General features: G+C 39.4%; 1 protein-coding gene across 1 annotated transcript in view; it reads right to left on the bottom strand.

The window, feature by feature from the left end:
* LOC114398642 overlaps positions 1 to 12,494 on the bottom strand; it is a 66,448-nt gene extending 53,954 nt beyond the window's left edge. The window contains exons 1-3 of the mRNA XM_028360820.1: positions 11,709 to 12,494; positions 10,963 to 11,418; positions 10,129 to 10,555 (exon numbers count right to left, since the gene is read on the bottom strand). Coding sequence (XP_028216621.1) covers positions 10,129 to 10,555; positions 10,963 to 11,418; positions 11,709 to 12,494 — 1,669 coding nt within the window. The remainder of the gene's footprint in view (positions 1 to 10,128; positions 10,556 to 10,962; positions 11,419 to 11,708) is intronic.
* Between the last annotated feature and the right edge of the window lie 2,141 nt (positions 12,495 to 14,635).

Raw genomic sequence — 14,635 nt, 5'->3', positions numbered from 1 at the left:
ACAGCAAAAATCGACCAAGGTAAGACGACGACCCGATCACGATTTGCCACGCATTGTTGTTTCCTACTTTTAGGTACTTAGGGATGGATGCAAATGGAGGATAGGGTCACGACCGACAGATCGTCGTCCCTTCCCGGCGCTGGACAAGCGAAAAACTTCGCTGCAAAGCAGCCCAGTATCCTTTAAATTCGCAGTAATTATTACTATCGTTTGTTTAAAATAAATAATGGATGCCTGATCTAACTTAAGTAGGTTCGAGTAGGTGAATGCTAACCTATAGGGGGCCATGGTTATGTTTCCCCTAAAAAAAAAATTGTAGGTTAGCTCGCCTGGGCGAGCTGAGCTCGCCTGGGCGAGCAACCCCTGCACCAAATTATAAAAACGAGGGAGGGGAATGTTTTCTGCACCCAAAAACTTCCCCCCCTCATTCAAAAAGAGAGAGCTCACGAGACTTGCGGTTTTTGCTCCCCCAAGCCACCTTTGGTTGCATTTTGCTTTCATTTTTGTTATTCCTACTTACTCCAACAAGTAAGTATTTAATCCTTGAATTTTTTAGCTTTCCATTGGTGCATTTTGTTCATCTTTTGGTGCTCTAAATTGTGAGAATGTGCTCAAATTTGTGGGGCAGTTTTGGGTTGTTTTCATGCTTGATTTGTTTGAGTTGAGGGGTTTTAGGGGATGGCCTTAGGCCTATGTTGTATTCTGAAGTAATGGGGCATGCCACATTGCCCCTATTCTCTTGCTATTTATGCCTAGACATGCGCCCACCAAGTGCTCGGTGAAATGCCCCAATGACATATGAATATGGTTTTGTAAGATTAGGATTGTGGGACTGTTTTATATACATAGGGACAACATAGAGGATTCGAAATGGGTGCCCAAATACAATTCTAAGCTTAGGAACCCAAGCTCCTAGCTTCAATGCAAGGAAACATGACTTATGTCTAAGAATCTAAATTTTGGTTTTTGAAAGTGGAAAGGCATGAAAATTAGGACATGCTTGAGAGGGTTTTACTAGAATTTGGCTGCCCCATGAGGGATACTTTGCATCTAGGTAGCATGGAAAATACCTTTCAATGGTATGTATATATGTGTGTGAATATAGGTAGCATGGAAAACACCTTTCAATGGTGTATCTAGGTGAATATATGGCATAAAATGCCTTGCAAAGTGTGAATGAGTAGCAAAAAAAATGCCTTTCAACATATGCGTATTTGAGGATAGGTAGCATTAGGAGCCTTTTAGAAAATGTACCCATGTCAAAAAATGGCCTGAGGACGCTTCCTAAATGAATATATGATGGCATGGAATTTCCTTTTCAAATGCAAGTATGTGCATGACGTAATTAGCTTTCCAATGTGCATATGAATAAATGTGAGTGAAACAACAAAAATTTGTATGTTAAGTACTTCAAATATGTGTAGGTAGTTTGTGATAGCAAAATATTTAGGATGTGAATAGGTGTAATTTTGACACAATGCCTTGAGCACGAAAATGTGTATTCCTTTCAAAGATGTATATATGTGTGTGGTAACTAGAATGTGTTGAATGTCCTTGTATGTTGACATAAATAGTAGGATATTTTACACATACGCATATTCATAAATGTGTTACATTAAATGTGTGCATGAGTTCGTTCTAAATCGGAAAGATTAGCATGTCATTTTTGTGTTAAAATAAGCATTTTCTTGTAGACTAACTTTCCAACTGCCTGTCTTCACAGGAAATGGCTCTGAGGAAGCTTTCCTCGAAGAGATCTAGGAAGGAAGCCACGGCCGCAGGGACTAGTGCCGCTCCTGAGTTTGATAGCCATCGTTTCAGGAGCGCTGAGCACCAGCAGCATTTCGAAGCCATCAAGGGATGGTCCTTCCACCGAGAGAGACGCGTCCAGCTCAGGGACGACGAGTACATAGATTTCTAGGAGGAGATAGCTCGCCGGCGTTTGACGTCGCTGGTCACTCTCATGGCCAAGTTTGATCCAGATATAGTTCTCGAGTTTTACGCCAATGCTTGGCCTACAGAGGAGGGCGTATGGGACCTCCAGTCATGGGTAAAAGGCTAGTGGATTCCTTTCGATGCAGACGCCCTCAATCAGTTCCTGGGATACCCGCTAGTATTGGAGGAGGGCCAGGAGTGCGAATATGGTCAGAGGAGGAACCGGGCCGATGGATTTGACGAGGAGGCCATTGTTCAGCTGCTATGCATACCAGGTCAGGATTTTGCCCGGATCGCTGCCGGGAGACGGGTGCGGATCATGCGCACCAACATGACTATCTTGACCCAAACATGGATGACGTTGTTGCTCAGCAACATCCTGCCCAACGATCATAATTCTGACCTCCCTCTGCCGAAGTGTCAGCTGGTGTATGCCATCCTGACACGGATGAGCGTCCATGTGGCTCAGTTGATCGCTGATGCCATTTATTTATTTGCAGGTATGCCACCTACCAGGCACCCTCTAGACCCAGATAAGTCTAACAGGGCCCTGAGTTTTCCAGCATTGATCACGGGTCTCTGCCAGTCGTTCGGGGTTCCTGTCACACCTAGTAAGGTGATTCGACCACTGATCACCTGGGCTTTCATAGAGAAGTATTGCACGCTTAGACAGGTGCAGGGTGGTGACCCGCAGGCCCCAGACGCACCGCCGCCACCTCATCAAGCTGATCCAGCTGGGTCATTTGACACGGAGCGATATTTACGACATTTGGTTCGCCAGCAGGCAGCCAACCACAGGGCGCACGTGCAGACCCATGACTGTCTCTACCAGCTCAGCCTCAGCCTGCAGGGCCAGGGTTTTGCTTCTTTTCCATGCCCTACTCCGGATCAGTTCAGGGCAGAGGTCGCATGGCCCAGAGATTGGCTTGAGGCCCAGGCAGGGGAGGCGCCCGCAGAGGCTCCCGGCGATGTAGATGAGGCCCGCATGGACGAGGAGATGACAGATTTACTTGATTTCTTGGGAGGGAGCGGAGCCACATGACCAGGAGATCCCTAGATCCATATTCTCTTTTTATGTTTCCTCTTTTATCTATTACGTATCATTTTATTTTGTATAACTGAGGGACTAACGTTTGTTTCGTTTTGATTGACTCTTGTTTTGTGCATACATGTCATTTGAACTGTTATGTTAGTGCTTACTTCGTTGATTGTCAATAGTGTTTGTTGAAATTCCGGAACCGTGTAGAGTTTTTCATTTAGGAATGTCGTCCTAAAAAATAAAATGAACCAAAATTGTGATAACGCCAAAAATAAGAAAGAATCGTTGTGAACAAATGTCGTGTCTATGTGTACAAAGAAAAGAAAAGAGTTTTTATATGTAAGAGAAATGTTTATAGAGGGATTTTGTGTGTGTAAATAATGTGTGAAAATAAATTCTTGTAGGTGTGAGCGACGAGTGTATATAAAGAAACTTTTGTATAAACTGCGGGTGTGTGTTGGAAAAAACGAAAAAAAGAAATCTTTGAACATGAATAGGGTTTGTATATAGACCGTGTTGACGTAAAGAGAAAGAGTTCTAATGCGTATACAGAAAAAGTTCGTCATGTATAGGAATGTAGGTGTACAAAGAAAAGTTTTTCTCGTAGATGGCAATGGATGTATAGTTTTTTCTGAACATAAAAATGAAACAAAAAGGAAAAAGAAAGAAAGACCTCGAAGGTTGGCATGTTATGGTTAGGAAACATAAATCATTCGTAGAGAGCAAACATATCTTTTGGAAATAAGGGACTGACGCTAAGAGTTTATTTTCCTGAATGACCGAGATAAGAATGGATGGATTCATGGAACTGATGAAAGAACATAATTTGGAAACGTTGGGTCTGTTTGTGTAAATTCCCAATCGTAGTATCACAATGCCATAAACGGGATGCTTGAGTGCCCACTTGGCTATGGCCATGACTAATTTTGCATGTTGTTTCCGAATCATCATTGTTACGCGTGCCTTGTGGAAATGATATGGAAGTTCAACCCGAGATCGATACCTTGACACACGAATTTGTTGTACCCCAGATATCAAGATCGGGCTCCCACGATAAAAGATCCCGTTGAGACACGAACTTAGACTACTTTGAACCTTGGCCTATAAAAAGAATCCTCATCCTTTCCCCCGAAGCAAAGGACAGCGGAATCTCCTCAAGGGAGAGCAAATAATGAATGCTAAAACCTGGTTTCCCAAAGAAAGAAATGAAGAGGGAGAAATGAAAAGTAAGAAAAGGAAGAATTGAAAAGAAAGAAAAGGGAAAAATGAAAAGAAAGGAAAAGAAGGATTCTCGATCAAAGATCGGAAGAAAGTAAAAAAGGAAAAGATCGGAGGAAGACAGAGTAATTCCCGATCAATGAAAGAAAGAGAACAGAAGATTTTCAGACCAGATAAATTTTCGGCAAGGTAAATGACTGCCAGCAAAGGAAAATCCATTTTTTGGTGGTTCTTCCTTTGGGATTGCCATTCAAAGTCATTCTCGACTGGCCATATCCCGTCCCACTTAAACAAAGAGGAAAAGACCGAAACACCCAGTTTCCTCTCCAAAAACACTACCCTCGATAGGAAATCGTGTGCAAAATAAAGTCATGGTGTAGTTATGGTTTGGGATTAGGGTAAAACACTTGCATGTGTGAGTTTTTATACACTATGAGTTGCACCACTCAAAAGATGTTAGGTGAACGAGTGATTTTACAAAAGAGGGTTGCACCACTCAAAACATTCATCATACCACCTATTTTAGGGACTTGGTGCCTAATGGTACCTATTTTGGGCACCAACAAAGCACAAGGATTTAAGCTCTTGAGAACCAAACCCTCATCCAACAACTTCTTTACTTGAGGAATAAACTCAAGCCCAAGAGGTGTGGCAATGCTAGCAAGTGTCTTTTTACAAAGGAGAAAATGAGGAGGTTGTCTAAGAGGGAAAGTTTCTTTAATGTTTGTCTTTATTGTAAAATGAGTTTCCTTCTTAGCTAACCTCTTAGAGGAGACACTTACCTCCTTACACTTCTCTTTAACCACTAATGGTTGTCCTTCTTCTTGGGGGTAGATTTCTTCACTAGATTCTTCCCCTTTTGTTTCAACACTTTCACTAGAGGAAGGTGAACTAGTAGCCTTATCTTGGCTACCATAAATGTCTTGGCCCCTCATAATCATGATTTTTGTGGTGGCGCATTGAGCAGTAATGTGTCCTCTTCCAAGACATTTAAAGCACTTTATAGAGCTAGTTTTCTCTTGCATACTAGCCTTAGGGGCTTGCTTTTCTATTGTCTTCCCCTTATCATCTTTGGTCTTAGAAGGGGTCACCCCTAAGATGCCTTGACCTTGGTCTTTCTTTGGATAAGAGTGAGAGCCATAAGATTTTGACGTAGACTTCTTTTTAAGTTGTTGCTCTACCCTTATTTCCCAAACTAAGTTAGCCTCTACATTGTCCTTCCCATAGAAGTATGGGAGGTTAATGTTACCCTCCTGAGGCTTTCTTTCCTTTTCTCTTCTATGGGTGTGAGGTCTAAGATGTGACCTATGCCTTCCTTCATAATAGTCACAAAGTTCTTCACTTAGGCTCTTGCAAGAGTTATGACTACTATAGGAGGCATATTTTTCTCTTTTCATTTCTTTCATTATTTTTCTTCTTTCTTCCTCTCTTATTTTCTTTCTTTCATCTTGACTTATTTCTTCCACTCTTTTTTTTCCCTTTTTTTTCTCTCTTGTTTTTCTTTCCATAACTTGAGGGAAATCAACTCATCTAAGATTCTAGATAAATGGTCTTTATGACTAGTACACTCGCCATTAACACTAGATGAATGATGACTCATGTTGGTTCCTAAGTTGTGGTTCTTTCTTGTTGGAGGTTTGAAAACAAAAGGTAAAAGAAACTATGGTTGAAACTAGCCAAAATAAACACTAAAAGATGTGTGAAAGATAAGGTAAAAAACTAATTGGTAAAAGGAAAGCTATCTAGGCGGTTTGACAATGGAAGGTAAAGGAAATAAGCTATGAAAGTAAACTAGGCGAATCCTAAGAGTGTTTGGATGACCACATTCAAGGTTCCCAACAAAACACTCACTATCCTAAGGAAAAATTGCCTAAAATTATTACACACAAATGGAAGTTTGGTAACCTATTGGAGGCTCCCAACACACTTCCAATGAAAGACCTTTTTGTTACAAAACTTGAAAACAATGAAGATAAGTAAATTGCAAATTACAAAATTACAAAACGATCCTCAATTTTAGTGGTTGTTCTCTCTTTGGTGATTCACTCAATTTGGAGTGCTTCTTAGTCCAATAGCTCTTAAGGTGGTTGACCCCTTTCTTCTTGACTCAAATTCTTCAAGGGATGGCACTAATCCTCCTTCCAATTTCCTATATGGCAACCCACAAACAAGGAAACAAAAAGACAAGCAATAACCAAAGACAAAAAAAAAATGAAATGAAAGCTAAAACAATGGAGTTTTAACAAGACAATTTTTCAAGGATTACTCAACAATTAAAGCAATGAAAAGGACATAGAAGCAAGCTAGGACTCAAAGAGAAACTTAGAATGGCTCTAAAGTAGAGTAAAAAAAATTATATAAAAAAAAGACTCAACAAACCTCTAACTTTGACACTTGTTTTCACAGTAATTTTCAATTGAAATTTTGGAACTAAGATTGGTATAACATAGGCACCAATTATAGAATAAATATTGAGCCAAAACAACAAGCACACTTCCCTTTCACTTTTTTTTCCTGGATCCTGATTTTTCTGCCAAATTGTGTGATTTTTAGTATTTTTTCATTTTATCCAAATCACTTGGTTCTTTTTTTATTACTTTTTTCCATATGTCTAGCAAATTCAGTAAAAATGTCAGCTCAAAATTCGAAGTAACCAATTCTCAGTCATTTTTACAATTTTGTATGTCCAAGTTGCCAGCACCAGCGATTTTTTTTAAGCGTGGTATATTGATTGCCTTGGGCTTACTTTCAACCTTCCTATGTATGTTGAACTCACTAGGATTGTTTACCACAGTTTTAGGAGTTCAATATTCACTTAGGATCAACATTTCAGCCAGCAATTCAATCACCAAAACTCAAATTCACAATAAACACAATCATAAGGAAACCTAAAAGTTCAAGAAAAGGTTCACAATCAAAGACTCTCTAAGAATTTTGCATGAACATGTTAAGGACTAATTAACATGAAAGATTTGACTCAAATTAAATAATAGGCTAAAAGAATTTCATATACTCATGAACAAATGAGTTAGACAAAGAAACAAGAAAATAAAATTCAGCACAACATAAGAAATCTTATGTGACAAGTTTCATGACTAGACATGACTTCTATGACAAAACTACAATAGGTGAACAAGTCACTCTAGATTTTTGAGGTTTTCTTCTACTTTAATACTTTTGTAAGAATTTTATGGTTTAGGTCTCAGCCACAAAAAATAACAAGACAAAACTCAAAGGAACCTAAACTCAACACAATTCATGGTTCAAGAACAAGAACAAGAAATTTGAACCATAGAAAATCAAATCTAGCTTCTATAGCAAGTTTAATTGGTGGAAACTCTAAAGAATCATGTTAAAAACATTTATCACAAGACATGTGAGGAGATACATGGAGAAAAATGAAGAAACAACAATGGAAGAGAAGGTAAAGCAAAAAAATTAATGGAGGTTTAAGGAGCACCTACATGAAGCTCTTGTGCTCTGATTACCACTTGATGGAAGCTTGCTTGAGGGGCTTCTATGGAGGCTGGATCTTTGAGCTTCAATGAGGTCCTTTAATGGTGATTTTCCACCATGGAGATGCAGCAGAAGACAAAGGAGAAAAGGTGAGAGGAGGCACCATCCACTAGGGAATAAGCCATGGAAGAAGGAGCTTTACCACCAAGATGAGCCTTGGATAAGAAGCTTGGAGAGGATGCTTCAATGGAGGAAAAGAAAGAGGGAGAGAAAGAGAGAGGGGGGAGCATGAAATTGAAGGAAGAAAAAAAAGGAGAGAAGTTGAACTTTGAGTTGTGTCTCACAAGACTCTCTTTCATCAAAGTTACGGCAAGTGTTACATATGCTTCTATTTATAGACTAGGTAGCTTCCTTGAGAAGCTTTCTTGAGAAAACTTCCTTGAGAAGCTTCTTTGAGAAAACTTCCTTGAGAAGCTAGAGCTTAGCTACACACACCCCTCTCATGACTAAGCTCACCTCCTTGATAAGCTTCCTTAAGAAGATTCCTAAAGAAGCTAGAGCTTAGCTACACACACCTCTCTAATAGCTAAGCTCACCTCCTTGAGATGAGAAGCTAGAGCTTACCTACACACCCCCTATAATAGCTAAGCTCACCCTCATGACAAAATACATGAAAATACAAAAAAGTCCCTACTACAAAGACTACTCAAAATGCCTCGAAATACAAGGCTAAAACCCTATACTACTTGAATGACCAAAATACAAGGCCCAAACGAAGAAAAAACCTATTTTGATATTTACAAAGATAAGCAGGCTCATACTTAGCCCATGGGCTCGAAATCTACCCTAAGGCTCATGAGAACCCTAGGGCCTTCCCTTGGATCTCTGGCCCAATCTACTTGGAGTCTTCTGTCCAATGCCCTTGCGGGTTAGGATTGCATCACTTATGAGACACCCTTCAAAGTTCAACTTTTCTCCCTCTTTTCTTTCTTCAATTTCACGCTCCCCCTCTCTATTTCTCTATCTCTTTCTTTTCCTCAATTGAAGCATCCTCTCCAAGCTTCTTATCCAAGGCACATTCTTGGTGGCGAAACTCCTTCTTCTATGGCTTATTCCCTAGTGGATGGAGCCTCCTCTCACCTCTTCTCCTTTGTCTTCCATTGCATCTCCATGGTGGAAAATCACCATTGAAGGACCTCATTGAAGCTCAAGGATCCAACCTCCATAGAAGCTCTACAAGCAAGCTTCCATCATTCTCCTGGCAAATCAATTTTGTAGGCGTTATAATTGATCTTGGCTAGTACTTGAAATGGACCATCTCTTCTTGGCATGAGCTTGGAGTTCCTTTGGGAAGGGAACCACTCTTTCTTGAAATGTACCCAAACCCAATCACCTGGTTCAAATGTTACGTTTTTCCTTCCTTTGTTTGCATATTTTGCATACCCTTCCATTTTTTTCTCAATTTGGGACTTGACTTTCTCATGCATCTTCTTGACATATTCTACTTTAACCTGCCCAGACTTATTTTTAAATTGTGAAATTTTAGGTAAAGGCAACAAATCCAAAGGAGTTAAAGGGTTAAAACCATAAACAATTTCAAAAGGTGACAATTGAGTAGTACTATGCACAACCCTATTATAAGCAAATTCCACTTGTGGTAAACACTTTTCCCAAGTCTTAATATTTTTCTTAATAACAGCCCTAAGAAGAGTAGAAAGAGTTATGTTGACCACCTTGATTTGTCCATCAGTTTGAGGATGGCATGTAGTTGAAAACAATAGCTTAGTACTTATTTTCCCCCACAAAGTCCTCCAAAAATGGCTAAGAAATTTAGAGTCACAGTCACGTACAATGCTCCGGGGTAACCCATGAATCTTACTACTTCCTTGAAAAATAAATCAGCAAAATGGCAAGCATCATCCACCTTCTTGCAAGGTATAAAATGGGCCATCTTAGAAAACCTATCAACTACCACAAAAATTGAGTCTTTTCCTCCCTTGGACCGAGGCAAACCTAAAACAAAGTCCATAGAAATATCAATCCAAGGATGTTCAGGAATAGGTAATGGAGTATACAAACCATGTGGCTTGACTTTAGATTTAGCCTTTTTGCAAACAAGACACTTATCACACAATGAATGCACATCAGATTTCATGTGAGGCCAGTAAAAATGCTCATGCAAGGTATCATTTGTCTTTTGCACTCCAAAATGCCCCATTAACCCCCCCTCATGAGCTTCTTTAACAAGAACTTCCCTGATGGAACTCTTAGGCACACAAAGTCTTTTATCCTTAACCAAATAACCATAATGTTTAAAAACCCATTAGATGCATTAGGAGAACATGTTTGGTAAATATGTGAAAAATCAGCATCATGTTCATATAATTCCTCAAGGCACTCAAAACCTAGAAACTTAGCTTCAAGAGTAGATAGTAAAGCATACCTGCATGACAAAGCATCAACAACCACATTGGACTTACCTCTCTTGTGCTTGATCATATACGAAAATTGCTCAAGAAACTCCACCCACTTGGCATGTCTCTTGTTCAACTTACCCTGCCCTTTCAAATACTTTAAAGATTCATGGTCACTATGAATTACAAATTCTTTAGGCAGAAGATAATGTTGCCATGTTTGCAAAGCTCTAACTAATGCATACAACTCCTTGTCATATGTGGGGTAGTTAAGGGCAGCCCCATTTAGTTTCTCACTAAAATAAGCAATTGGGTGCCCCTCTTGCATTAAGACAACTCTTATTCCCACCCCAGATGCATCGCATTCAAGTTCAAAGGATTTAGCAAAGTTAGGCAAAGCAAGTATGGGTGCATGTGTTAATTTCTCTTTCAGGACAGAAAATGCTTTCTCTTGTTCCTCTCCCCATTTAAATCCCGCATGTTTCTTAACTAGCTAATTAAGAGGTGCAACAATAGTACTAAAGTCCTTCACAAGCCTCCTATAGAAACTAGCTAAGCCATGGAAACTTCTCACTTCACTCACATTCTTAGGAATTGGCCACTCTTGGATTGCTTTTATTTTCTCTTTATCTACATGCACTCCCCTAGAGTTAACCACAAATCCTAAGAACACATCATGATCTTTATAAAAGTGCACTTTTCCAAATTAGCATACAACCTTTGTTTTTGAAGCACAAGCAAAACATATTTCAAATGTTGTAAATGCTCATCCAAATTTTTGCTATACACAAGAATTTCATCAAAGTACACAACCACAAATTTTCCTAAGAACTCTCTCAAAACATGATTCATTAACCTCATGAGAGTACTAGGGGCATTTGTTAGACCAAATGGCATTACCTTCCACTCATATAAGCCATACTTGGTTTTAAAAGCTGTTTTCCATTCATCACCTTCTCTAATCCTAATATGATTATATGCACTTTTCAAATCTATCTTAGAGAAGTAGCATGATCCATACAATTCATCAAGAAGATCATCTAACCTGGGAATGGGATGCCTATACTTAATGGTGATGTTGTTGACAACTCTACATTCTGAGCACATCCTCCAACTTCCTTCCTTCTTCAGCACCAATATGATAGGAACAACACATGGGCTCAAGCTTTCCTCTACCCAAACTTTAGTCATCAAATTAGTGACTTGCTTTTGGATCTCCTGGGTCTCCTGAGGATTACTCCTATATGCTGGCCTATTAGGCAACACAGCTCCTGCAACCAAATGAATTTGGTGTTCAATACCCCTTAATGGTGGGTGTCCTTGTGGTATCTCCTCTGGAAACACATCCTGAAATTCCTGCAAAATAGATTTAACAACACTAGGAGGTTCGAGGTCAGAATCAAGGACAACAATCTCCTTATTATAAAGTATATACATAGACTTCCTTGCCATTAAAGCTCTTCTCACCTCTCTACTTTTCACAAATAATCCATTCTTTCTCACTTTCTTTTCTCCACTTTTTCTTTTTTCTCTTTTCTCTTTTTCTTTATCTTATGGGTCTCTTTCTTTCTTTCTTTTTTCTCTTTTTCATTTTCTTTTCTCTCTTGCTCTCTTTTCTCTCTCATGATACTCTGATTATCAGAAACCTCTTTTAGAGATAATGAAACCAAGGTAACCTTGCGGTTGTCATGATAAAAAATGTATTTATTTTTGTGACCATCATGGTGAGCTTTCCGATCAAACTGCCATGGTCTCCCAAGAAGCACATGGCTAGCTTCCATAGGAACCACATCACACAGAGTTTTGTCCTTATACTTCCCAATAGAAAACTGAATCTCCACTTGCTTATCCACCCTCAATTCACCTTCCTCACTAAGCCATTGTAGCTTATAAGGTCTAGGATGGGGTTTAGTCTCTAAGTTCATTTTCTTCACCAACCTAGCACTAACCACATTTGTGCAACTCCCTCCATCTATGATCAAAGAGCACACCCTCCCTTGGATAAGACACGTAGTATGGAATATGTTTTCTCTTTGGCTTTCCTCACTCTTCTTGGCTATCCCTCCTAAAATCCTCCTCACAATGAACAAGTCTCCTTCAGGGATCTCCTCTTCTAACGCTCTCTCTTCTTCACTTGATGGTTCAGAAGGAGAACTCTCACTTGTGATTTCCCCATCATCTTTTAATATCATAACTTTCTTAGTGGGACATTCAGAAGCTATGTGTCCTCTACCTAAACACTTAAAGCACTTTATGTCTCTAGACCGAGAATTGTTGGCCACTTCCTTTCCCCGATTTTGGGTGGACTGTGGTGTAGCCCTTAGGGTCCTATTAGATGAAGTTCCCTCTTTCTTAAACCCCTCCTTCCACCTAAAGTTATCAAAATTAGATGAACTCTTCCTCACACTTTTTCTCTTTAATTGCTGCTCCATTTTCATAGCATGATGGACTGTATCCTCTATCTCTACATAATTTTGCAGCTCCACCACATCCCTTATATCTCCATTCAGCCCATTATTTCCTCCCTATCCTCCTCAACATTGGCTTGAATCAGGGCTATTTCAAGGTCTTTGTAGAACTCATATACACTCTTACTCCCTTGGGTCATTCTTTGAATCTTATTGGGAAACTCTCTATGGTAGTGAGATGGAACATACCTCCTTCTCAACACTCTTTTCAACTCCTCCCAAGTCTCCAACATAGGCTCTATATACCTCCTTCTCTCCATTTGGAATTGATCCCACCAAACGAAGGCATAGTCAGTGAATTCCAAGGTAGCTAGCTTGATCTTCCTCTCTTCAGTTAGGGTGTGACAAGAGAAAATTTGTTCTACCTTCAACTCCCACTCAATATAGGCTTCAAGATCACTTTTACCCCTAAATGGTGGAATGGTAACTCTTCCTCCCTCCTCTCAGTTTCCTCTTAGTTCTTCCTCATTCCCTCTCCTTCTTCTCCCTTCATGCCTTTCATGTCTATCCCTATCTCCATGTTGGTCATTCTCCCTATTCAGATTTTGGTTTTCTAAACTCTCAAGCCTCTCATAAATTTCCTCTGTATGCTCCCTCAAAAATTGGTTCATCCTTTGAGTTAAGGCATCTAACAACATCCTATGATCTCTAGTAGGGGATGAAGGTCCCTCTCTCTCAGCCATGAACAGAATATGAAGTAAGAAGACCTCACCAAAGTGTTTCACACAATTAGGCTTTTCAACAAATGTACTCTCTAGCCTTTTTCCACTGGTTCTCTAACTTAAGGTTCTTACAAGAATCAACAATCTATGATCAAGAATCACTTTCAAGAGTAACAATCACAAGGCTTGACACAAAATTTTGAACACCAATGAAAGGGAAGTAGCAAAGAACAATTTCACTACCAACAAACAATAACAAAATATATGGAAAAACAAGGATTAGAGAAGACACTTGACACTTAGGAATTTTATCAAACAAGTGGGGTGCAAGGAAATTTAATGACTACAGCTGTTGTACTCTTTGTACTGAATTTAATAAACAACAACCACAAGTTATGCAATTTTTTTTTATAACACAAACTGCTTCTAGTAATGTAATTTGTAACCTTGCAATCAAACTTTTAAGTTGCAGCCACTGAGTCCTAGATTATCATTCCCCACAAGACAAGCTCATGTTTAACACTCAACAGAAATCAACACCAAGAACAAGTATGCAGCAGAGTATGAATAGAACAAGAAATTGAAGATAGCAAGCAACCAAATTGCACAATCCGAATTTTAGCAAACATAAATTAGGGTTGTGTCAGGCCTAAGGTGTGACCAGAATTGATTAAGAGAATGGAGAAAAAGGTAACTCAATTCCAACCCTAGAACTGAGCTCTGGTACAAAATGATGGGAATAGCACGTTCTTGGTTCAAAACGGATCTTTTAGGATGGAATTCGTGCACCAGGAGCAACAACCCATACGAGTTTTTAATTTCGTTCGAATCTCGATCTACAGAACTCGAATTTGAGTGATTCCAAAACGAGAAGAAAGATGACACTCTAAACTGCAATTTAGGGTCAAGAAACACTAAAAATAGACTCATAATACATGCAGAACGAACCTGATAAAATTCTAACTGAAGGCGCAAACTTAAGAATGCCAAAAGTGCAAACACGAACAAAAACGTGGAAGATAGAAAATCAAAAAGGCGCCACAAACAATGAGGTTTGATAAGCCTAGAGGATCGCCAGAAGAATTGGGTGAATTCCTGATAAGATCAGTTGGTTCAAGGGAGAACCCTAGCAAACACATAGCTTACACTTTTGGCAAAACAACAACTGTCCTCTTCATTCAGTTTCAAAAGCTTTTATACAAATTAGTTCTCAAAAAAATAAGGGAAATGTAAATTAAGAGAAATGTAAAATCCCAAAGTATGAAATTGGGCTTTCATTCCAAGCATTCAACACATAAGACTAGCAACTCTCTCTTGTGGGCCTCCAAGTGTTGGGCCTCTCCCTGCATTTGAACTGCCCTCAGAATAGTCACCATATGTTCCACAACTTTTTGGGCCTTTTTAGCTCTTGCTCCTGTCATGGGTCCTCCTATGTCTTGTATT

Source organism: Glycine soja, chromosome 19 (genome assembly GCF_004193775.1).
Source record: "Glycine soja cultivar W05 chromosome 19, ASM419377v2, whole genome shotgun sequence".
Classification (NCBI taxonomy): Eukaryota; Viridiplantae; Streptophyta; class Magnoliopsida; order Fabales; family Fabaceae; genus Glycine; species Glycine soja.
Note: the sequence above shows the minus strand (reverse complement) of the source record. Positions and strands in the feature narration are given on the sequence as shown.